General features: G+C 40.9%; 1 protein-coding gene across 2 annotated transcripts in view; it reads left to right on the plus strand.

Annotated features, from left to right (window-relative positions):
- The window catches only part of si:ch211-220f16.2 (golgin subfamily B member 1), a 45,017-nt gene that overhangs the window by 6,174 nt on the left and 13,489 nt on the right, over nucleotides 1-25,354 (plus strand). The window contains exons 6-21 of one of the 2 annotated variants that reach the window (XM_042484843.1): nucleotides 1,118-1,273; nucleotides 1,430-1,609; nucleotides 1,775-1,897; nucleotides 2,644-2,757; nucleotides 2,922-3,225; nucleotides 5,140-5,255; nucleotides 6,629-6,746; nucleotides 6,930-7,021; nucleotides 7,113-7,263; nucleotides 13,405-13,511; nucleotides 15,045-15,168; nucleotides 17,919-18,052; nucleotides 18,726-18,835; nucleotides 19,797-19,965; nucleotides 20,054-20,158; nucleotides 20,283-24,800. In XM_042484843.1, the coding sequence (XP_042340777.1) occupies nucleotides 1,118-1,273; nucleotides 1,430-1,609; nucleotides 1,775-1,897; nucleotides 2,644-2,757; nucleotides 2,922-3,225; nucleotides 5,140-5,255; nucleotides 6,629-6,746; nucleotides 6,930-7,021; nucleotides 7,113-7,263; nucleotides 13,405-13,511; nucleotides 15,045-15,168; nucleotides 17,919-18,052; nucleotides 18,726-18,835; nucleotides 19,797-19,965; nucleotides 20,054-20,158; nucleotides 20,283-24,800 (6,621 nt within the window). The remainder of the gene's footprint in view (nucleotides 1-1,117; nucleotides 1,274-1,429; nucleotides 1,610-1,774; nucleotides 1,898-2,643; nucleotides 2,758-2,921; nucleotides 3,226-5,139; nucleotides 5,256-6,628; nucleotides 6,747-6,929; nucleotides 7,022-7,112; nucleotides 7,264-13,404; nucleotides 13,512-15,044; nucleotides 15,169-17,918; nucleotides 18,053-18,725; nucleotides 18,836-19,796; nucleotides 19,966-20,053; nucleotides 20,159-20,282; nucleotides 24,801-25,354) is intronic. The other variant, XM_042484854.1, reaches the window with a different exon arrangement.

The raw sequence follows: 25,354 nt of genomic DNA on the forward strand, positions 1-25,354 counted from the left end.
CAAGGTGTCACAAAGAAGGGCTGCAGGCTACACGGTGCATGCCTACTAATCACAGGGTTTCCCACACTTATTTATTTGTCGCAGGCCACCACAGCAAAATCATTTTATTTATTTATTTAATTTATTTAAAAGAGACCATGCACAGTTAAAAACATAATGTTGCCATATGATCTACTGTACCAGATTATATCTTAGAGCTAATTTGCATCTGCAGTCCCTCGGCAATTCAGTGCCACAAAAAAATTTTTGGGGCTGGACTGGTTATTGGGAATGCTATAGGAATATTTGTACCATTGAGTTATTTATAGCGCACTTGGGGCAGAGATGGTGCAGCAGAGTGTCAGGAGCATTGAAAGTGAAACTTACTTGTTCATTTCCTTTACTTACAAAGTGCTTCTCTCATCCAGCCTTGTGATCTGATCAGCTGTTAACGGATCGACAGATCACTTTTCCACCAAAACTCATGAAGCGCTCTGCCTGCTGCGCTCCATACACGGAGACACAAAGACATCCAGATTAAGACAGAAATAATACAAAGGGACAGCAACATTTAAAAGATGCCAATAAATAAAAAAATAGATACATACATACACATACACTGTCATTCTGTGTTTAACACTGGTGTGCTACCATGTGTGAGCAGAAACATGCTCTCATTCATTGCTTATTTGAAGCAACTGATTTGCTGCGTATGGTGGGCATGCAAACTCTATGCATTGAACATGTACGGACAGCTGCAGTCAAGTTGACACACAGGCGGCTCTATCCATAGTACAAGTGACGGTCCACTTTAGCCCCCAACAGTAAACGGGATGGTAGGAGGCAAGCTAACCGTCCAGCTGCCTTTGTTAAGGTTTTTTACAAGGTCAGACCAAAAAACCATGAAAACAGACTTTCTGTCGTCCTGCCTTGTTAGTTAAGTTCACTTTTGTGTGACTTTTTATATTTGACAGGCTTAGACAGGTCTGCTTACTATCCCCCAAAGTCAAAAGTAAACATTGAGAGGCAGCATTCAGTTTATATGCACCATTTCAATGATCACAAATCTGCTCCAACTCACAGTTCTTCTAAATCAGGGCGCAAACTTTTTCCCTATTTATTGAATAACTTCTTTCAGAGGCAGGAGGTGGAGTCACTGCGGCAGCGGGGTGAGGAAATGGATTTCATGCTGACAGAAAGGGACAGGAAGCTGGCAGAAAAAGAGGCGTATATTGTTCACCTGCAGACAGCGCTGGCAGGAGATCAGCCCATCACAGCTGCAGCACAACAAAAGGTCATAAACATCACGAGAATGTGCTGTCCACATCATCTTCTCAGTGCTTCCTCACTGCAAACATTTTCACATCTTGAGATCAGAGCAGAAGTAATAACAGAAGATAGACTGTACTTGTATGTTGTCAATTCACACATTGATGCTTTACCTCTTCAGGTGGAAGAGGACAGTGGAGCCATGCAGGATCTGCAGCTGCTGGTGCAGAGCCTGAACAGGAAGGTAGGAGAAGCAGATGAGCGCTACAGTTTGCTGCAGGAGCAGATGGACAGCCTCAAAGAGCTGCTGGCCACAGAGAAGGAGCAGTACACGCAGAAGGAGAGCATGTACAAACAGAACGTGGGTTTTCAAAGCACGCTGTTACTGTGGCACATTTCTGTTTGAATGCGCAGGAGCTTTTTTCAAAATGCATGCAAGAAAGGGATGCTTTTGTTGTAGAGTTTGTATTTGTTATGAGAAGTGTCGCTACTTTTTGGTGATGATGCACCCTGTTTTTTCTTTTAGATCCAGACATTTAAAGACATTATAATTCAGAAAGATAACCAGCTGTTGGAGATCAACCAGATGCACGAACAGGAGCTCTTCAAGCTGGCTGCAAAGTCTGATGCCAGTGCCGACTTGGAGCAGGTAGTGACGACACGCATTTTTTGATGAACGAGGAGGGGAACACTTTAGGCGCTGTACACATGCCACGATTTTAACCACCTGGAAAATGCAAGGTCGGGCGATGGGTGCTAGTCGTGTTTCAACTCTGCGCCAACTTTCAAGAACGCAGAGGTCTGAAGTTGCAAAGTGACCATAAACAGAACAGTATTTACCTGAAATCCTGAGTGCAGAGCTGATCTTCTTTTAGGCTTTGTTTCTTAAGTGTGTATTGGGATTTAAATATTGTCCACAGGGCAGATGTGAAGCTCTGGGTATCCCTGCACTAAGGTGATTAACTTCTTTTTTTACATTTTACCACAGATTGATAGCAATGGGCGAAGAGACAAGATATTGTCTGTGATTGGTTGTTCCTCATCATATGACACTGCTACTTTCAAAAAGTTGAACTCTCTCAGGGCGCATTGGCTGCAAGATAAGTGCTTGGGAGCGCTTGCACGCCGCGACAGAGTCGCCGTGGCTTATGGCTACATGGAACACATTAGAAATGAGAGTGCAAAGACGTGGCATGTGTACAGCCCCTAACTTCTCTTTATAATATTGTGATTGTATGAATATTAAACTGTTGGTCAAAGACTGAATTCTGTTCAAAGGAATCTGAAGAAAACTTTACCACAGTCAAGTGTTTCTATGTGAAACATGGATTATAGAAAGTTTTTAGTGTTGGTTGTGTAATATTGAACACGTCTTTTTTAAAATTTCCTCCTCAGCTTTTGAAGGCTCTGAAACAGAAGCTTCATGAGAAGGAGGAGGTGCTGCTGGGTAAAACGCAGGTCATTGATGTTCTGCAGGGAGAGGTGGATGGCAGGGACCATCAGATAAAGGTCAGAAACAACATCTCTTCACTTCAAACATTCTTCTCCTCCTACTTTATATTTGGTGATGAAGTGCTTCGCTTTTTAAAATGCTTACAGGGAGTGTTCTTGCTTGATATATTTCATAGCCATTCCTTAACTCTGTCCTTTTCATTATCTTTTCTTCCCTACAGGAGCTCACAGAGCGACTGCGTCGGCTCCACGTAGAACGAGAGAGCCTAGAATCCAAGATGGAGGCAGAGAAGCATGTGATGCGAGCACAAATCCGCGACCTGATGGAAAAACAGCAGGCGGAGGTTAAGCGAATGACTGAGCAGCATGAGACGCAGATGGCCCAAATGCAGCAGGATCTCCTGGGGCAGCTGGAGCAGCTGAGGAGGGCCTCAGTCGCAACACCACCTACCAGTCAGGAGGTCTCAGGAAGTGGAAGCACACCTGCAGATTCAGCCTCCATCCAAAGGATAGCTGAGCTGGAAGGTTGGTTGGTCTTTCCTTTGATTATTAAGTCTCACTGCTGAAGAAGTCCAGAGAAAATTCCCTGGTGGTTTAAGACAGTCAGCACTTAACTGCATTGGACTCTACGTAAATGTATTTATTTTAGCCAGAAACAGTAAAGAAGAAAGTTAAAAATGTTTGACAACACATTAGACCATTTTTTTGGCAGACATTCGTCAGAAAAAACCCAGATTTATCAGACCACATTAAACTGATTTTCACACAGATGTTATGCCAAAAGTTGTGTTCTAACTCCAACAAGACTCTGAACACCAATTTCAACAGTAAATCAAATACAGTGTTGCTGTATAAATTGTATTTTAAAAATCAAGATCTCGCCTCGGATTTTGGTAAATCAAATTTTTTTTATTTTATAAAGTGTACGTTCATTACCTGATTTAATAAACCAATGGGCCTCATGCAGCAACATTCTTTTAGATTTTTTTCTCTTATATTTTCTCGTAATTTTCTGGGAATAGGAAAAAATAAGAGAGGTCATCTCCAGATGCACCAAATGCTCTTAACCTTCCAAATCTGCTCTGACCAGTTGCTCATTGATGAATCCCACTGATCATACTGTAAATCACCTGTAAGCACAGGTAATGCCCCCCTAAACACTACTAAACACTATATACGGGCAGGTTTTGAGATGTGTGCAAAGACTGGAGAGATGACACCAAAAAGGCTGAAAGAAGATGAACTTCTGCAGGAGTGAAATCGACGTACTGTTTAATCAAATGAAACAAAGTAAAGATGGGGTTTTACAGAGTCACAGTACTGCTGTTGCAGGAAAATCAAAAACCCAGCAATTGCAAATCTTTGTGATGCTGTAAATGTTGTGTCAACAGCAGTGACAGATAGTTTCCTTAGCTTCAGTAAGATTACTTATGCTGCACAGTAAAAATGCTCTGTTACTAGTAAAAGCCCTGCATGTTACTTAAGTAAGTATGCAAGTACAATCAGCGAAATGTGTTTAGGTATTAAATGCAAAAGTAATCATGCAGGAAAGTTTAAAAAACTAAAAACAAAAGGTAGAAAATAATCAAAAAGAAAAGCAGCAAGTTCTCGTATCTGAGAATATGAAACCATGAAATGTTTTTTGCGTGAAAAATGACAAAACAATTTTAAAAATGGCTGACAATTAATTTTCTGATCAACAGACTCGTCATTTCAGCTGCGCTTGTACATTTTTCGTATGGTTTGTGTGTAGACGTCTTAATTTGTAAAGTAAGATGTAACTAAAGTTAGCAAATAATAGCGGAGTAAAAAGTATAATATTTCCATCTCAAGTGCTGAGGAGTCAAAGTAGAAGTGGCATGAGATTAAAACTCACAAGTAACGTAAAGTAACCCAAATTTGTACATTTTGTACATTTAAATACAATACTTTTTTAGTAGTAACTGGGATCAATAGACCAAGTATAGCAGTATTGTGTTAGCCCAAAAATGTAATAATCCAGTCATAATAATTACTCTGAAACATCATCTAAGTTCGATTACATGATATTTATGCATTTTTGAATGTTTGTCAAATTTAAACCTGTTAAACCTGGACAAACAATTTGAGGACCATCAAGACAAAATGTTTGTCTCTCATCCCTCTGAGACTGCTCTCAACCAGTCATAAAATCTTCTTATACTTAAGAGAAGAGCAAAAATAAGAAAACATTGGAGAATCCCAGAAATCACTGGGCACTAACAAAAAAAGAGCAAATTGTGAATACAAACAAAAATAAGAGAAATTTATTTGTATATTGTGTCTTGCAGTGAGGTCAGTGAGCCCTATATATTGTCATGCCAAAAGTAAAGCTGTGGGATCTTTTCAGAAACCATGTTCAATACCTGTAAGCCTTAAGTATCACCATTTCATCTGACTTCCTCTCCTTACTTCTTGCAGCCCAAGCAAAGCAAAAAACAGAAGAAGCCAGTAGATCAGAGGCCAAATTTCTGAAAATGAAAGCCTGGTCCAAATCTCGGATCAGACAGTTGGAGGAGGAATTGAAGAAAAGCCAGGTAAGATGGCAACATTTTTAGATTTGATTTTCAAAGATATCAGGTTATCATGCTTCACTCGAGAGAAGCACTGTTATTATTTTTTTTATTCTCCATTCAAATTTCCCTCTGTTATCAGATGAAAAAACATGTGAATATCCAGAGTAGAGCACTCATTGGTGAGACTGTCCTGATGATGTGAGCTCATCATTGTGTTTCTCTCTCTGCATCAGTCTGGACTCTTTGCCCTCCCAAACACTTTCAGTGGGTGGGAGAACTCGCCTTTACAGACAGACTTTAGCCAATCCTGACGTTAGCATTAGCCTCTACTACGCAAATACATTGTCCGTCAGACAGTAGCAGGAGATCTAAAAAATACTATTTATTCATATTTATCATTTGCATGTGATGTATACCTAGTTGATAACAATCCCCATAAGGTTGTTCCGATACACCGGCATTGCAGCATATTTCATAGTTTTTCCTTCAGCAGCTAGCTGCCTCTGGCCTGCTGAATACCAGCTGGCAGCGTCCTTGTTGTCTGTCTGAAGCATTGTGAACACTGATCTGCATGTTTGTGATCTCCAGCTTTGTAGCCTCTTGTATCTGCTTCTCCATCAGCCAATCAATGGCCAGACAACAGTATGCATTGGATTTGTTTGTGGGGAACATCCTCTTCATAACTAACAGAGACAGTTAGTTTTCGACTCTATTCCCAAATTAACGTCACTTTCGCTGTGTTTACTCTGCTAACATTAGAGTTAGCACTTTTTGCTTTGCAAGCTGCCTTTAATGCCTGCATGCTATGTCCTCACATACAACGCAATTCATGATTGGCTGCTTATACTGTGAGTTATGGTGTGGATCCCTGATTGGCCCGAATAGATTGTAATTCCTGGAAAGGGTTTGGGTTGGCTGAAAATCCAGACTGATTCAGAGAGAGAAACAGAATGTGGAGCTCACATCAGGATGGCTGTAACAGGTTAGACTGGACTCGAGCCAACCTGCTGGGGTCGGGTTGGGAGGGGCTGTAAATTGTTGTTATTGACCCCGGGCAATAACAAGGAAAAGTAGTGGAAGGAAACATATGAACCCTTACCTTGTGATAAATGTTTGTTATCTAAAAACACTCAGTTGAAATTCTGGCTTTTAATTGTGCTTGTGCCCAAAACTGTTGCTGTGGTTTGGGTTCGGGTCAGGCTTGGACAGAGACTGCTCAGGTTCATGTACGGTCGGACCTGATTTTTTGGGTCCAGTCAGAGCTCTAATGCGAAGTAAAAATGTAAAACTCCGGATTAGAGCTCTGATTGGACTGCATGAGGAACTCCTATAAACAGGGCTGTGAGCCAAAAAAAGGAAACCCGTTTAAAAGATGTTTGCTTGGTTCCCTTTAGGGTGGAGCTGCCCCCCCAGACCTGACTGCCCTGCGGAGTCATATCACAGCACTGGAGGAAGAGAGGGAGGAAAACCTCTGGAAAGTGGAGCAATATGAGGAGCTCAAAGCAAAGAATGGTACTAAAACCAAACCTGAGCGGCTCCTGCTTCTGTGCTGATGTTTAGTGTAACAGAAACATCATGTTTCCTTTGTTAACTTTTCTCTCCTGCTGTATGTTTGAACTTGACTGGAAATCTAGGTAAATATGTCACTGGTAGCTGTGATGCCAAAATGAACATTGTGTGTTTTATGTTTACAAGAAATGCTGGAGGCGAAGCTGGTGGTGTACGAGGAGCAACAGAGGACCCTCCAAGCAGACCTGGAGCAGTTCACCAAGAGGGCTGCCTCTCAGGTCAGGCCTCCGGGCTTTTTCTGAATGTTGCTGTGTGATGAAACCTGTTCATTGTAGGTCTCCTCTAATTCTCTGCTCCCTCTTGTCACAGGCAAGTGAGTCGGGCAGTGCTGATGACACTCAGAGCCAGGTACTGGAGTGGCAGGAGATGGTTGCTGAGGCTGTCAGCGCCAGGGACCGGGCCAAGGAGGAGAAAGCCGCCATGGCCCTCCGCATCAGCCACATGGAGGAGGAAAGAGAGGGTAAGGCTGTTACTAGAGGATGGCACAAACTCAACAGGCTCCATTGTTTATCACCAGGAGGTAAATTCTGGAGAAAATATCAGTCACAATCCAGTGACAAGTCTGGTCTTTTGTTTATTATGTATGGAAAATCACACGAGGATGTTGGAGTTTTTAATGTGCACATACTTGCCTAATGCACACCTAATCTGCGTAGATAATCTCACACACTACCAACGCTCATGCACTGAATGAGAAAATACCCTGCGGTAACTAATATATGATTGGAAATGTTCTCTTTGATAAGCTGCTCTGTGTGTAACGCAGCACATGCCACAATTTTTAGCAAAATGGTTTTTCTGGTCTGTACATATTACAAGTATGTCAGTGGTTACTTACTGGATACTTCATCCCCCAAATTATCGTTTCTATATCAATTATTCAACCTGTGTTGTGTTGAATTCAGAGACGAAACCTTTGTTTTTCTTCCAAGTAAACAAAGAATCCAAAAAAGGTGAACAAACTTGATAACTGAAGTCACAGGTGTCCACGTTTAACAACAGCAAAACTATATCAAAAGATTTGTCACAAACTCTCACACAAGTCTCATTGTTCTCAACGTTTAATGCTAAGACCCTCCAAAACACGTGCATTTGTGCTAAAACAGTTAATGTAAAACACTTTGGCATAAACTGCACAAAAGCATTACTCACCCATGCATGAGGCTGTTTATATACAGAAGTGTTGCACATTTAGAGTTTTAGGGAATATGCCTGTGTTTGGGAAGTAGTGAGCATAGGACTGAATAAATGACAAATGGATTATGCTGTGCGAGTCATGAGGTTTTTGTAAACAGATGTTTTGATTTAGTTTTGGTGCTTTCGGACAAGGACCCCTATGACTTCAGTTCCTCAAGAATGTTTGCTTGTTTTGGATTCTTTGTTCACCATGGAGACGAGCAAAACAAAAGTTTTCTTCCTTAATTGAACACATCACAGGGTGAGTATTTGACATATAAATGATCATTTGGGCGGTGAAGTATTCCTTTATACTGTAATTTAACTTGTTGCCTAAATCCACTTTAACCAACGTCTTGTTTCTTTTCACTTTAATTGGCATAATTATTGATTATTCTGTCATCTTTATACTGATCATTTCTTAATTTGATTACACCTTTGAAAAGTATTAGTTTCGAGAGTCTAAAAGATGAACTGTTAGTTTTGAACCAGGATACCAGCATTTTTCCCATCCAAACTTTTGAAGCATGTCTGTCCGTCCTGGGAGAGGGATCCCTCGTGTTTCTTTCTGAGTTTTTTCCTCATACAGAGGAACAAAGAAAAGAGGGTGTTGATGCTGTATTTGTTGTTAAGCCCCTGGGTTAAGGATTTATGGGCTATAAAAGTACAATTGACTTTTCTTTGGAGGCTGTATTTGGGGCGCTATTTAATTGAATTGCATTATATTGTAAAATGGTTCTAATATTGGGCCTCATTCACCAATATCTTCCCTTTTTTTTTCTTTTTTTACCAATTTCTTGGTAAGTTTTTTCTTAAGAAAAGTCTACGTCAGAAGAACTGTTTGCATCTGTGTTCTTATAATTAGGAATTCCATGTCCTTGTTAGTTGAAGGTGTGTTTCAGTTGTTCCTAATTATCATAAGTAAACGCCCAGCAAAAAAAGCAAAAAAAGCTGAAGGCTGACAATTTCATAACTTACCCTGAAAGCTGCTTTGCTTCGTATCTTTTTGTCTCACCTGTTCAGACTGCCCGAGATCTTTTCTAGCCCGAACAATCATTAATTACTCGACGGCGTGGTACCTATTAACATAACTGATGTTAACTTGTTTATTTTTAAAATGCAATAATACTTTTTTTAAAATAAAATAATTCTAAAAATATTGTATGTTATATGTTGTAGTAATATCAATCCCAAAATATTATATAACTGTAGAACTGAAGAAAAAGCAATCACCTATTATTCTTCACAGACATGTCAGCAGAAGATATTTGTAAAAAAGCTCTTCTGTGTGCGTAAATTCTGTTCTCACCTAAGAACAAATCTAAGACAAGATAACATTGGTGCATGTCAGAATATTTGTAAAAACTGCGAAACTGGGTTTTAAGAAGAAATTTCCTCTTACAAGCGGTTGGTGACTGAGGCCCAATGAGTCTACTAGAACTGATAAATGCTGAGGACAAAATATTGGAAACATTTCTCAGTATAATGCAGGAATTATGCAGTACTCTAGCAGTACTACCAACATCAACTACAGCAGCACCATGTTGTGTAGCAGCGAGAGAGAGATTTAGAGTTTGTGTTTCACTGTTGACCACATGTCCTCTTTTGTCTGACTCAACATTATTTTCTTTTTCTTACCACCCCCCTGCCCGTCCTCACCGCTGTTAATGGGGAGCATATGGTTTATCCTGTGCTGCCTCCCATCTCATGGACCTCCGCCCCCCACTCCCCTCCTCTTGCCCCTGCTCCAGGGATGGGAGCAGCCACACAGAACAGTTTCCCATCAGTTTTGTGCATGCAGGCTCCCCCAAGCCCCCAGTGCAGCTCTGGCTCACTGTACTGCCTGCAGCTCCCCTGAATTTCCCGTCTGCTGCGGCGAGCTTGCAGGCAGTACAGTGTCAGGCTGCATTTTAGAGTCTGATGTTTGGTTTCCTTTATTCTCCCCTCTCCTGTGTTGTTCCTCTTTTGTTCCTTCACCCTTCTCTTCTTCTGTCCCTCTGTTTCTTCTTTTCATCCTTTGATTTCAGGTGTGGCCACACTAAATATTTTTGGAATAATCCATCAATAATAATTTCCCAGCATCAAATATAAGGAAACAACTCTGTCATTTGCTGTTGTGGTGGGATGGTGAGATTTATACTAACTTTAGGAAGAAGACTAATATTTGTTATAACACTGATATAGAATGGGTTTTTTGTGGGCTAAAGTCAAGCTGCTGCAGCAGCTTCTTGCTTCCTGTTGCTGCAGTGATGGAAAACTACACCACTTTGCTTCTGAATGGCTCATTTCACTTAAAAAAAACTCCCAAATGGCTAAGTTGACAAGTCAAAAAGCAATATGCACCTTGTGTCAAACAGCATTAAAATTTAGAAAGACTACCTCTAAAGTGCCTTAACACTTTTAGACCTGAGCAAATTGCCCTGATTTCTTTCAAAAACATGGGAAGAAGGAATTAGTTAATACAAGTACAAGTCAACAGATATTTGAGCACCCAAAACAGTAATCCCTCTAGACATGCTAGTTGTTGTATATAAAAAGAGGAATGACAATAATGTCATTCTTTTAAGTTCAATAAAACCAAAGACGTACTGAAAGTAAAAATGCCAGTGCTCCCTCTTACATGAATTGCAGCTGCTGGTTTGAATCAGCTGTGTGTGCTGCTGACTGTTAAATTACTGACTCAGTCAAGTGGAGGAGACATTAATGAAGCTAGTGTGAGTAATGAGACTCAAAGACCTCACAGTAATTAACGCTTTCTCACTCACCACCATCTCTTCTAAAGCTGACAGAAAAAGCTCAGGCCCAGTCAGTGAGGCTGTTCTTTTACAGCTTTGCATTCAATCCAGTCATTCCTATTGGTGTAATATTTGGTGATGTATGTGAGGTGGAGCTACTAAGGGAAGCATAAAAACTAACTTGCTCATTTTCTGTCGTCAAGTGCTGCTGCAAATAGTGAAATTACTGACGTGGAAAGTGTCTCAAGTTGCTCTGATGTGAGCTTTTGGGGTGACAACAGCGTGCTGTTTCACTGGGTCAAATGGTGTCTAAGTTAGAAGTTATAGCTGTTTTAAACAATATCTAGAGACGTTAAACATCACTGGCTGTTGATGAGCTTTCACCTCACTGCTTTGCTGCTGCAGCCCACAATATCTGTACCAGAAACTGGCTGCACCAAGTCTTTGTAACAGGGTCATTTATATTATTCAGGACAAAAGTCATCACTTTACAGGATAGTTCAGATTTTTTGAAGTGGTTTTTTATGGGGTACTTATCCATAGCCATAAAAAGTGTACTACATACAGTAGATGTCAGTTGGCATGCCCCCAGTTTAGATAGGCAGTCTGGAATTCAACATGAAAGCTAAGCAATCAACTGCTGTGGAGGGGTCAGGAGCAAATTGTATTTTAGCCACTGAAAAAGGCCCACCCTAAAAAAAGTATGCTACACTGAGAGTATTTTTGCAGCTTTACCTGTCATTTATACCGAGATTTAAAACTGAGCAATTAAGCTGTTATATTACTCCCTTCAAAGCTAGATTCCATTGAGAAAAAACAGTGATTTAACATTGCTGAACACAGGAGATGCTGGTCTGCTGCTGCCTTGAACAGATTTGTTCAGAGTTTGTGTTATTGTGTGGCATTGGTGTTAAAAGGGTTACTTCGGGTTCACCACAGTCATTCAATAACAGACATTCTAACTGATGGAAGCAGCTGGAGACCAGCAGCTCTTGTGTTTAGAGGGCTAAGAGGCCATCTTTTCCTCAGCCAGTGCATCCTCTTGTTGTTTGTGTGTTGTTACTGACTGTAAACTATATCTGCAATAACTTTACTAATCGCTGTGTTTACTCCGCTAACATTAGGGTTATTACTTGTTACTGCTGCCATTACTGTTCTGCAAGCGGCAACCTGCATGCTATGTCTTCGACTACAACACAGACCCTGATTGGCCGCTTACATTGTCAACTAAAGTCAGCCTTAATGGACTGTAATTTCTGCAAAGTGTTTGTGGTGGCAGAGATTCCAGACTGATACAGAGAATGGAACAGAATGTTGAGGTCATGTTATCAGGACGATTGTACCAGGAGAATTCTCCTGAAAGAAGTAAAACCTCCTGGAAAACAAGACAGATTTACTTCTTAGATATTGAAGCAGACAACTAATACTCATGTCTTTCTTGTTTTTACTTATCCTCTATATATATTCCCTCCTGCTGAGGACTGTGAAGTACTCTGCGTAATGCAGACTGCCTCTATTCTGCTTCACACTTGTTTTATTCAACTTTGTGTCCAAGATCTTACCCCGTCCTACTGCATGTTCTAAATGATATTCAGTTATAATAATCTTGTATTTTATGCATAGTACTTTTAGTATAGTAGGTAAGCTTTAAATATTGTAACAATTGTGCACTTAATAAGAAAAGCATTAATTCATTTCTAACAGTGCACACCATCATGTTTATTTCAAATTTGACCTCTCAGGGTTCTCAGAGGTCAAACTTCCCTCTGCATCATTTTGAATCAAGCCCTTCTCTGCTTAACCCTGCTTTTACACAAAACCCACTCTGCCCACTGCTTAACCCACTGAACTCCTTCTCCTTCTCTGCCCCACCCTTTGATCTGAGCCTCCCCACACACACACATCAAAACTCAGCCTGTTGTCACAAAACAGATGGGAACATGTTTTGTTCAGCCCTAATCAATTTGGCATCACCCTGCTTGCATCCTATGCTGCTACATGAAAATCCAAACAAATTTCAAAGCACTGCAAGAATCCCCTCAGATCTGCACCTGAGCTGTGTTACTCTAAATACCTGTGTGCTCCTTCTGTGAAAGAAACAGTGGTGTAACACTGGCTGCTAGTGTGACTCATGCAAATGGGCCCCCTCCCTCCTCCCATAGCCACTTGTGCTCCCCATCTCCCACGTGTTTGATTGCTGTTTTCCTTTGCTATGCAAATTAGGTGTGCATGGCTCTGACCAGAATGTTGCTTTTCAAGTGTTCCTCAGGTCCACATTCTTTATGCAAATGCAAAAGTGCAAACACACAGTCTGAGTAACTCTCTCTCTCCATCCTTCTCTCAGTCTCTGTCTCCGTTCTTCTCTTACAGTTTGTTTCTAGTTTTTCTTTCACTGTTGGATGAAACTGTTTTCTGTGTTGCAAAGTTTATATGCAGTGTTGACAGTGCCTCATTTGCCTCTTCATCAAAACCACCAACACTATCTCTGCCTGCACACCTATCTGTTCTCCATCTTTCCCATACTGTCTTGGAGAAACATCTTCTTTCACTCTGCCATCACTCTGTCCTCCCCCTCTTATACCCACCTTCCATCCATAAATACATCCTCAATCCAACCCAACATTCCCCCTCTCCCTGTGGCACAAAACTGATTGAGGATGACTGGTTCTTTCCTGGCTGCTCCGATCCAGCACTGGCCACTCGGCAGCAGGAGTTGGAGGAGGAGCTGGCTCAATCTCGGGGGCTCGGCCAACAAAGGGCCAAGAAGCTGGCAGCTCCGGCGCAGAGAAGCCTGCAGGTAGGTGGATGGACTGACATGACTGTGGCTGTGCCATGGTTACACCAGCATTCTTTCAGACATGTGTTAAATGCATAGAAATGCTGTGATGTTTCCAATGACATAGTTTTAGGGAACAAAGTTCAAACAAACTTATCCTATACAAACTTTAAAGACACATTAATGCCAAAAGTACCACTGTCTGCTGGAGTACAGGAAGCACTTCCTGGGCTGTGTCACGCCATCACCAAGCTCCAGTTAAGCAGTCTGGAGAAATGCTGTTATCCTCAAAATGAGCTGTTTTCAACTCGCTTTGATAATAGTTGGGAACATTTATTTTCACTCAGATTTTTGTAGATACTTGAGAAACTCAACTGTGACATTATATGTGCTTTCTTACTATTTCAAGCCACATTTCCAGAGGCTTTGCAATGTTTGGAAGCAGTTGTAAAGTCAGGCTGCAAGTAAACTGATGATCCTGGCTATACAGTTAAAATAATTTCTCCACAATCGCTTTTGAAGTTAATTTTTACTCTTAAAAAAAGTAACAAATAGGGATGTCTCGATCGCGATTTTTTGTCGCGATCCGAGAAATTTAATATTAATCTCTGCCGATACCGTGTCCTGATCCAATGCCTCTATTTTCCTAGGTAATACAGCTGCACAGTGCACACTTTAAGCTTCTTTAAAGTTATGAAATCAATCCAGTGTATAGCCTGTTATTATAATTTATTTAAAAAAGAAAGCATAAAATGACAAGTCCTCCGTTTAATTTTTGGACCCCTGACTGCCATGAGTGAACGTCTCTGTCCCTGTAAGAGAGTATTCTCAGTGTTTGTTGCTTCTGTGCAGTATTTGTCTCAGTTACCTGAATGAACTGTGTTCTGCTGAGTGTTTATTTCTGTTGTCCTCAGGTTTGGGGTGTATTACGCTTCATGAATAAATAAACCATGTTGGCTTTTTGCTTGTTTCTTGCCAGCTGGCCACTATTGTTTCATATGGACGGGGATGCATTACGTAAGCCACCAGCAGGAGTGTTTATTGGTCTGGCATGACGCAGTGTATTCTGGTAGTTATAGGTTTTCTCCATCTTGAGCAAAAGCACCCTTGTCTCTGAAACAGCAATTTCAAAAGTATTTGCGTTTTCTACTGTAGATATGGACTAGTTTTATTTTAGGACCATCTTTATATCGGTGAAATGTTTCTTTTATTGATGCTGCTTCTGACATGTCCCAGCCAGCTAACCATAGTCTTCAGACTTGAAAAAAAATCTTTGTTTGGTACAGATCCTCTCATGATCCTTTTCATATATTTTTCAGCAAAAATGAGAATAATGATGAAAAACATGATACTTCCTTCCAAACTTATAAATCATATCTCAATTACAATATCAGTACCAATAATCACAACGAGATGTTATTTCCAAGCTGCTCATTACTATTATGTTAACAGTTTTTCTCAAGCTGGATCAGGAGGTGGTTGGGCCAAGGATTTATGAATAGATGTTTATAACCTGTCACTACCCTGCTTCAATGAAGTTTCCTCCACTTGCAGGAGGACTTTGAATTTGACAGTCAGGCGTCATTCCAGGACCCACGGAGCGCCTCTGAGAGCACGACCCCGATGGAGGGAGAGAACATGGGAGGTTGGTGGCCCGAGTACAGTACTCCTGATACAGGTGTGAGAAGTGCTAGACAGTTAACACTGGCATGCACACGTTCATCTGCACATTTCTTTGGGATTTTGTCTTTGGGTTGACATTTTGGGTTTTCTTTCACCATAACACTCCAAACTTATTTTATTGAGTGCTGGATTATGGCTTTTGATTTTTTATTTTTTTTTTTTGTTCTAACTGACCAATATTGTGAATGTAACACCGTGGTTGTCAATATTGGGGTATTGTGATAACATATTATAGGGATTAACTTGGTTCAGCTTGCCTTTATTTCTACTAGCAGACTCATCTGCTTAGTGACATTGTAGAAAACTAAATTGAAGATCACCACACATTTATCAAAAAACTCTGGGACAATTACTATAATCCCAAGAGCGACCAACTCATTGATTGGTTTGCATTTTTGGACACGTGCATGCTGGTTGAGCTGGCTAGTGTTTGTTTGGATTAGTCCACTGAATGCACCGAGTGGCTGTGAGATCATATGAATGTAGGTGGCAAGATACTCCCCATCTGTGGTAAGTTTTGTTTCTTCATTGTTTGCATGTTCTGTTATTTTTTTTCTTCCTTTTGTCTCATCCCATCTTGTTGTCTTTTAAGCTGCTGCTTGTCATGAAGCCAATAAATACATCAGCAGTTATTTAAAACATTTGTTAGAAATAAATACTTATATGGAAGTGCTCGTCACTGTCGCCAGCCGTCCAATCGTAGTGGAGTAGGGGCGGGACAAATACCATAAAGACCAACCATCACAGAGGACAAATGCAATTGTTGACTAACAACAGCTGGTGTTTATTTGGCTGAGAAACTAAATGCTTTGGTGGACACATGGCCTTATTGTTGTAACACCACTGTCTAGTGAGAGTCAGACAAGAGCATAATGACCAACCAATCACCCAAAGGTTTACAGGCCTAAATAACTCAAGAGTTGTGTTTTAAATGGGAAACTGACTGATGTACTTTTTGGTTATTATTGTCCAAATCTTGAGCCCTGGAAAAGCATTTCACAACTTGTCTTTTAATTAATTAGTATCCTTTCGATTAGCCCGTGCTGAAAAGAGATGTCATTTTCTGTCAGACTTTGACCCTGTGATCATGACTTCCCACTAATTCACCTTTCCAATAGATTTTCACCTCTTCTTCTCCCAGTTGTACTCATACAGTGGAGCTGTCACATTTTTCAAAAAGTGAAGTCCCAATATGTCAACACATAATTTGGTACAATGAATTGAAAGGCAACCTGCAGAGCTAGATCATAAATTATGTTGTGGAACTGTGGTGCCTTCACTGCCCTACTTGAGCAACAAGCTAGCAGGCAGCTTCAGATGTTATTATTGTAGTGACCTGAGGTAGTTGCATTTTTAAAATTCAGTTAACAGCCTCACCACTATGATATTTTCAGTTAGTGTTATATTACTCTGAATTTTCCTGAAAAACAATGTCAAGACTCATCTCAATGACCACCCTTGATGCATTGCCAGTGGGTGGTAGTGTATTTTTCTGCAGGGACTCTGCCCTCTGTATTTTCTTTTAATGCCCCTGCACCGGCAATAGCCGAGGCCAGAAGCATAAGCTGTGTGTACTTTCATGCGTCCATCTGGTCATCTGGCCATTCATGTGAACGAGATATCTTAAGAACACCGCAAGAGAATTTCTTCAATTTTAGGGCAAGCATCCATTTGGACTCAAGGATGAACTGATTAGATTTTGGTGGTCAAAGGTCAAGGTCACTATGACCTCGACTGTCTCTTTATTGGGAATGCCATATCTCAAGAACAACCTGAGGGAATTTTGCCCAAATGTTTGTGTTGCTTAAGGATGAACTGTTTAGATTTTGATAGTCAAAGGTCAAGGTCACTCTGACCTTGCATAGGTCTCATTGTCGTGAATGCTTTATATGAAGATGGCCTCGAGGTAGTTTCCTCAAAATGTCCACATTGAGCCTACATTGTATGAAATATGCTCTACAAATAAAGTTGACTTGACCTGACTTGACTTGACTAAGACTCAAAAATGAACTGATTCAAATTTGGTGGTCAAAGGTCAAGGTCACGGTGACCTCATTAAACATGCTTTTGGGCCTAACTCAAGAATTCATGTGCTAAAATTTCACAGTAATTTCTAATTTGATATAATGAGTTTCTGAAATTTTCTATCCAAGAGGTCAATGTCAGCTGTGACATCATTATGTTTGCGTAAACACTTTTGTGGCCATTACTCAACATCATATTTCAGGTCAGATACTGAATTGCTGACGCTGATCTCGTGCTGATTGTGGTGATTGTACAGATCTTCCGTGTTGCAGGGGAAAGATGTGTGTGTGAAGCATCCATATGTTCACAGACATGGATGTAAACTGTAAGTGCAATTTGACTGGTGCGCGGGGCCATACAACTGCAAGGCCGTGATTTTCAGTTTCCCTATGTGGATAATTCAACTTTTGAATCAAAAGTGACAGCCCTACAGTACAGTACATTTTAAATAGTTATCCCCTTTTAGCTGCTTACATCTGTGCTGGAAGTTTCATTGATGGTAAACTGTCAGCGCTTGAAAAAACAGCAGAATTACAAAGTAAATTGAAACAATATTTCTGTAAATGGAAAAACTAAAAGAGGTGACACAACTTTACTGTTCTGCTGAATGTATCCTGTTAGAGCTAAATACACCTCCCCTGAGTGGCCTTTATTTTGTCATTTGCTTTTATATGTTCATGTCACATCCCCAGTAAGTTTAGTCTTTGCTGATGATTCTAGACGGTTTGCGGTCTGTTGTGGAGGAGCTGGAGCTGGAGAGGAACCAACTGCAGGAGCAGATCCTGAGCCTGGAGGAGCGCTGTCAGGATCTGGAGGATCGGCTGCAGCTGCAGGCCCGCATAGAGGCATTGCAGGTAACCTCACTGTACACAACCCCACCCAACGTCACATACTAAGTCATTGCCCCAAGGTTAAGTCAAACCAGTATTTTTCCTTTGAAATATCATCTCACACTGTGAACTGTAACTTGTAGTCATGACTTACCTGCTGATGAGTAACGGATTAATGGATGAGTGAACTGCATGTTTCCCCCGCGGACTGGGATTTTGTAACAAACCCTTCTAACACAGGTGACGTTTGATGTAGATGAAGATGAGCAGCCGTTTTGGGTCTCTCAGGTGTGTTGGGCCTCTCATGTCTGTGTGCGCTGGAGAGCCCCTCTGGCGGTGACGGCTAATGGTGTGGTGTGTTTGTGTAATCCTGGACACATTGTTTCTAACTCATGTTTTAAGTAAATGTTGTGTCGCAGACTCACTGGGCTTCGTAAAATCCCACTTCACCGGTTTCACTTTGTAATTGTTAAAAATGGTGAGTTCATTATTACCACATGGATGGGGAAATTAACTGTCTGATAATAGCAAAGATTCTGATGTAAAACAATAACAGTGACAGTTAATCGAAAGTCACCTGTAATGCTGTTCTCCAGCAAGTCTGCTGTCGCCCCCGTCTGTGTGCAGTGAGAGTTTCTGTATCCAGTGCTCTGTATTTAATCTTTGCATATTGATTTTTCTTTTTCTGCCACCACAGAATGAGTCAGAGAAACTCCAGAGCCAACTCGCCAGCGTCCGAAGTCAACAGAGTAGAGATGCAGAGAAGCATCAGCTGCTGGTCAGCAGTCTCAATGAACAGCTCAAAGGGTACGCTCTTCATTCACTGCAGAAATCAGTTTGATTACTTCAAATAACATTGAAATACAGCATAATACAGAGTGAGAGATCACTTCAAAAAGCTGCATATTAATTTTTAATAACAAATTTATCTTTAACCTCCTCTATAGTAGAATTAACACCATATTCTCCATACTCTTATCATGACGGCCCACCAGTTGATGCAGACATAAAATACAGTGCTTCTCAGTGTATGTAATATTCATTCATCGCGCAAAATACGAAAAATATGTCAACATGGGGTTGATGTTTTGTACAAGTTCACTTTGTCAGTTAAAAAAAAATCAGTTTGTGATATCAGCAGAAATCAGCATGTTGGCCGATTAGGATATTTAATTTTGAAGCCAATATCTCCCGATGCTAATGACGTGATAGTTTTTCCTTAGTTGATGTGAGGGTCTAAGGACAGAGGGATATCGTATGCTATCAAGCCCTCTGAAGCAAATTGTGATGAGCCAAATGTGGCTTTATAAATAACATTTACTTGACTTGATGTGATGTGGCAACATTTTCTTGAATCCCTAGTTTCAATGAAAAACGTGCACTCTGGAATGAGAGCGCAGTCATTGTTTAAAACCAAAGACTTTCTGATGAGGCACAATCCAAAGGCAGTTGAGAAGATGTATCATTTTTTTATTGGGCCTGGAGTCAAACTTTAAAAAAAATATATTTTCGTATTATACATTTGTTACTGCTGATCATTTAGTTTACAAAAAAAATGAGCCAAAGACACAAACAGGGCTTGGACCGTTTATCTGTGATCAACAAAACCTCATTGTTCCTGTGAGCAGTACTCTGATGTGCCTGCCTGATGTGTGTTTTTCTTTTCTTTGGCATTGCCGTATACAGCATAATATTTAACACAGGTAAATTTGAAGTGTTCCATGCTATAGCCAAGTTTGTTTTTAATGGTTATGATTGTGTATTTTAGACTGAGTAACACACAGGAGTGCTTGGAAAGCTCCCTCATCGAGAAGGAGAACACGTTGGCCAAGACGTCTGAGAAACTTGAGCTCATCAACAGCCTCCGAGAATCTTTGAGTGAAAAAGAAATTCAGTACAAAGAAGCGTCTGATAAGCTCCTTCAGACTGAACATACTGTAAGGCACACTTTTGTTTTTTTGTTTCTATTGATCACAGTTCAACACTGAGCAATAGCTGATTTTGTTGGTTTACTTTCCTTTGCAGCTAGAGACTGTTTCCAAGAAATGCAGCAGCTCAGAGAAACAGTGCTCTGAGTTGAAAACAGAAGTTGTAGACCTCACGCAGAAGCTGAATTTGCTGAAGGACAAGGTGTGATTTGTAGGAATAGAAATGGCAATCTATACTTAATATTTTTTAATCCATTATGTGGTAATCCTGTATGTCTTGTATGGCACTCAGTGCTTCATTATTGTTTTTATATCCTCATTTTCAGACCCAAAAACAGGAAGTCACCATAGAAACATTACAAACGGAGCTCGATCAGACAAACGAGGAGCTGGACAAACTCAATTCCGCCCACTTAGAAGAACGAGCCCAACTCATTCATGACCTCCAAAGCTGTGAGCGGGAAATTGATAGACTCAAAGATGTCCTGTTGGAAAAGGAGGAGGAAATTTCAACCCTGTCTGGTAACATGTCTGAGTATGCAGAACAGATCACAGTGCTGAAGCAGGAGATCAAACTCAAAGAAGAGAACCTGGTTCAGGTAGAAAATGCACTGAGTAAGGCAGAGCGGGAGGCCAAGGTTATCAGAGACTCAAAGACTTCAGACCAGCAAGCCCTGGATAGGAAGATCACGGAGCTGGTGGAAAAACTCAAGGATACTGAGATAGAGTTGGGTAAAGCCAAAGAGGAAAGAGAGTCTAACGTTTCTGAGGTGGAACATCTAATAAAGCAGACTGAGGAGGACAAGAAAACCATTCAGGAGCTTCGGGGGGAGACCCAGAAACAGATTGTGAACCATCGTAATCATCTCTCTGAATGTGAAACACACATCACCTCACTGAAGGAACAGCTGACGTTATCCACACAAAAGCTGCAGGAGTCAGAAGGACTTCTTTCGCAGCTCAAGGACAAAAATACCAGCAATGAACAGCTACAGCAACAGCTCAGTGACAAAGAGCAGACATATGAAAAAGAACTGAAATCTTTCAAGGATGAGCAGAACAAACTCTTGGCACAGGTGGAAAAGTATAATAATGAAATGCAGAATTTGTCCAAACAGCTAGAGAAGCAAGTACAGAGTGAGGAGCTCATCAAAAAGGAGATACAAGAAAAACTGGAAACCATAGCATCACTGGAAAACCAACTAAAGGCAACTAATAAGCAGGCAGAGGATGAGAGGCAGAAATTCAACACTGAATTGCAAGTCAGGGATTCAGAAAATGAGAAACTAAGCAATGAACTTCAAAGCAAATCTGAAAATATCTCCAAACTCAAGAACCTATTGAAAAGCATGAAGACAGAGAAAAAACAGCTGCAGGACAAACACAAAGAGTTGACCGAGGAGCTCGAGCTACAGAAGCAGAGTGATCATCAACTTAGTGAAAAGGTCGCATCTGCTCTTGAACTCAACCGCAGTCTGGAGAATCAAGTCGATGGCCTTACAAAAGAGAAAGAGAGGCTTGAACAGAAATTAACTGAAAACGCAAAAGCGATTTCAGAAGTTACAGTTGAAAAAGATGCTTTGCAAGGCAAAATATCCATATTGGAAACGCAGAATTCACAAAACAGCAGCATAATTGAAGTGCTACAAAAAGATAAAGAGGATTTGAGTCTTCGAACTAAGGAGTTAAATAAAGTTCTTGAGCAAAGCACACACTCAAACTCAGAGATTCTGCTGGCTAAAACAAATGAATGTAGTAATCTGAGCCAGTTACTCAGACAGAGGGAGGAGAATGTGACACAGCTGCAGGAACAAGTGCAATCCTTGACCTCTAAAGTTGACCAGCTCAAGCAGGATGTGGCGGAGAAAGATCAGACAGTCAGTGATCATCGAGTGCAGATAGAGGCCCAAGAAAACCAGCTAACACAGCTTGAGGAAACTCTGTCTCTGCTGCGAGAACAGGAATGCAGTCTGAAGTCTGGCCTGATGGAGAAGGATAAAATGTTAAAAGAGAAGCAGGAGGAGTACCACAGTTTGCAGAATGACATTAAACATCAGAAAAATATTATATCCCAGCTACAAACAGAAGCTGAATCACTCAATGAAGAAAGCTCACAACTACGGCAGCAAATTGAGGAGAAAGAAGAAAGGTTAAAAAATGTGACCCAACAGTGTCAAAAACACAAAGAAGAACTGAATGAAACAAACAAGACTGTTAAGACTTTGAGTGAGCAAGTGCGTGTTATGGAAGAAAATACCAGAAAGCTCCAGTCTGAAGCTGATCTGAAGCAAATGGAGCTGGCTAGCTTAAACAGCCACATTCAGGCAATGACTGAGGAAAACCAGCAACTCCGTGCTGCTTGCGAATCCAGCCAAAAGGAGTTTGCTCTGCAAACACGGGTTCTTTCTGACCTTGATGGACAGCTTAAAGCAACTCATGAACAGAACTCCAGTTTCAGCATGAAGATTAGCAGTCTAACAGAAAACAATCAGAGACTAGAAGAGGAGTTATCAGAAAACATCAGATCAGTTTTGGAACTAACCACTGAGAGGAGTTTACTCCAAGAACAAAAAATTGGTCTTGAAATGAACATCTCAGAGAATCAGAAAATAATTGATGCCCTGTTGAAAGAAAATGAGAAGTTCATCATTGCAGAAGATGAATTAAAAAAGACCCTCAAGGAAAGCGAACAGTCAAACTCTAAAGGTTTGCTTGAGAAAATAACTGAATGTGCTAATCTGTCAAAAATGTTAAAAGAGAGAGAAGAACAACTTCAAAGTCTACAAGAGCAAGTTGATGGCCTCAAAAACCAAGTTAATCAACTTAACACATCATTGAATGAGAAAGAGCAAGCAGCATTGCAACAGAGTTCACAGTTGGAAGCTCAGCAGAACCAACTGTTGCAACTTCAGGATACTGTATCAATGCTTCAGGAACAAGGAGTCGTCCTCAAGTCAGGGCTGATGGAGAAAGACATGATGTTTCAGCAGAAAGCAGAGGAGTGTAGTGGTTATCAGGATGAAATCGAGCAACAGAAAGCACTCATGTCACAGGTGCAGGGTGAGATAGAGTTACTCAGGAAAGAGTGCCTGGAGACGAAACAGCAGATGGAGCAAAAAGAACAGACACTGAAAGAAGTTACTAATGAGTTTCTAAACCACAAAGAGGAGCTGAATAAACGAAACGAGTCAGTAATCTCACTCAGCAGTCAGCTTGGTGCCATGAACAAGAATGCTGCAGAGATGGAGGTAGAAATTAGCAATCTAAAGAGCGCTGTGGAGAAATTGACTGCAGAAAATTGCCAGTTGACACAAAAGGAGGACCAGATGAAGGTAGAGATCACTGATTTTAGTGATAACATTCAAGCGCTAAATGAGCAGAATACAAGATTAAAATCTGAACTTCAGAAAACAGTGACAAAGCTGTCCAAAGCACATGAAGAGGTCACACATCTCAAGGCAGCAACAGCTGATGGGGACAGCAAACTCCAAACTGCAGTCTCAGAGAAGGAGAGGCTTAATTTGACTGTGCAAGGAAAAGATGAGTCTCTGAAACAGCAGGAAAATTTGATCCAGCAACTCAACACAAAGATTGGTGAGCAGGAGGAGCAGCTGAAACAGAAAACAGATGACAACGATAGTTTGAGTGCAAAAGTTTCAGAGCTTGAAGATTCTGTTTGTAAACTTAGAGGACAAGTTGACAGTCTTTCTTCAGAGTCATCCATACTGAAAAGTACTTTGGAGAAAAGGGAAAAGTCTAGTCTTGAATATCAAAGTCATTCGGCAGCTGCTGTTGAAAGTCTCAGTTCAAATCTACAAGCCAAAGAAGCAGAATGTGAGAGCTTGAAAGAACAAACTTCACACCTTGAAGAATCTCTCACAAAGCTTAACAGTACCCTCAAAGCTCAGATGTCTGAAGTGGAATGTCTGAAAAAGGCCTCGCAAGAAAAAGAGGCAGCTCTTTTGGACCAATCACAGTCTCTCCAGGATATTCAGAGAAGAGCAGATGAGGCGTTGCTCTTCAAATCACAGTTCACAGAAAGCACAGAGTTGGTGTCACAGCTACAGAGTCAAATGCAGTTACTGTCCACTGAGTGTGGAAACCTCAAACAGTCAGCAGAGGAAACACAACATGCCTTTAACAACCTACAAGAGAAATATGCAGCTAACTTAGAGGAGCTACAAGATGTGGGACAGCAACTGTCCAAAAGAACTGATGAAGTGTCCAACCTTCAGAAGTCACTGGATGATACCAATAACCAACATCAGACAGCAAAGACCACAATAGAAACACTAAAAAATGAGTTATCTGTAATTCATCACAAACTTGAGAATGCAGAAGACCTGAACTCCAGTCTGTCAAAGGAAAAGGACGAAGCTTTTGCTTCTCATCAGGCAAGTGTGTCACTGCTGAAGGTTGAAATAGAAAGACTCAAATCACAACATCTTCAAGTTGTGGCACAGATGAATGCACTGACAGAAAACCTTGAGCAGAGAGAAATGGCTCTCCATGCAATTAACAGTCAGTACACATCCCAGGCCAAACACACATCCCAGCTGGTTTCAGAAATGCAGAAATTAGAGCAGCAAAATAAGAGACTAAATGAGGAGATTAGTTTGTCAAAGGAAGAGCACCAGAAGCTTCTTACTGCTGTCAGGAATGAAAACACTCATCTGCAGGAGGAAGTTAGAAAACAACTTGCAGAGAGGGAAGAGCTGGAAAGGAGACATCATCAAATGTGGGCATCGCAGGGGGACCTGCAGGTTCAAATGGAGCAGCAGTCCAGCAGCATGAACGAAATAATGGAGAAAATGAAGTTGGAGAAGGAGAGCCTTCAAGCAAAGGTTAGTGCCAAAGATGAAGAAGTTTCTCGATTAAAAGAAAACGTTCAAAAGGTAGAGCAAATTCTTCAGGATTCTGAGAAAGAGTGGTTATTAGTTCTGGATAGAGAAAAACAGGATAAGAATTTACTGGCAGAACAACTACAAAGTGTTGAAAATGAAATGAAGTCGAAAGATGTTAAGGTAAATGCTTTGAAAGGAGACCTTGACAGTTTGCAGGAGAAACTAGCAGAGGCTTCCTCTGCAATTAGACAGGGGTCTGATCAACTGAGCGCAAAAGAGTTGGAGGCGTCAGCAACCAGGATTCAACTTGAGAAGGTATTAGCATCAGTCCAGGAAAAGGATAATGACAACTACAATTTGCAACAGGCTCTAAAAGCTGCAGAACACGAGTTAAGAAAATATGTAGGGAGAAAAAATGGTACTGACAAAGAGTCCTCTGTCTCACCATCGGCTGCTGTAAAGACAGAAAAGACCTTACAGGACATGATAAAACAGTTAGAAGAAAGTCACCAGTATCAGGTAGATGCTTTGAAAAATGAATTGGATAAAACCAT

This window comes from Plectropomus leopardus, chromosome 1 (assembly GCF_008729295.1).
Source record: "Plectropomus leopardus isolate mb chromosome 1, YSFRI_Pleo_2.0, whole genome shotgun sequence".
Lineage (NCBI taxonomy): Eukaryota > Metazoa > Chordata > Actinopteri > Perciformes > Serranidae > Plectropomus > Plectropomus leopardus.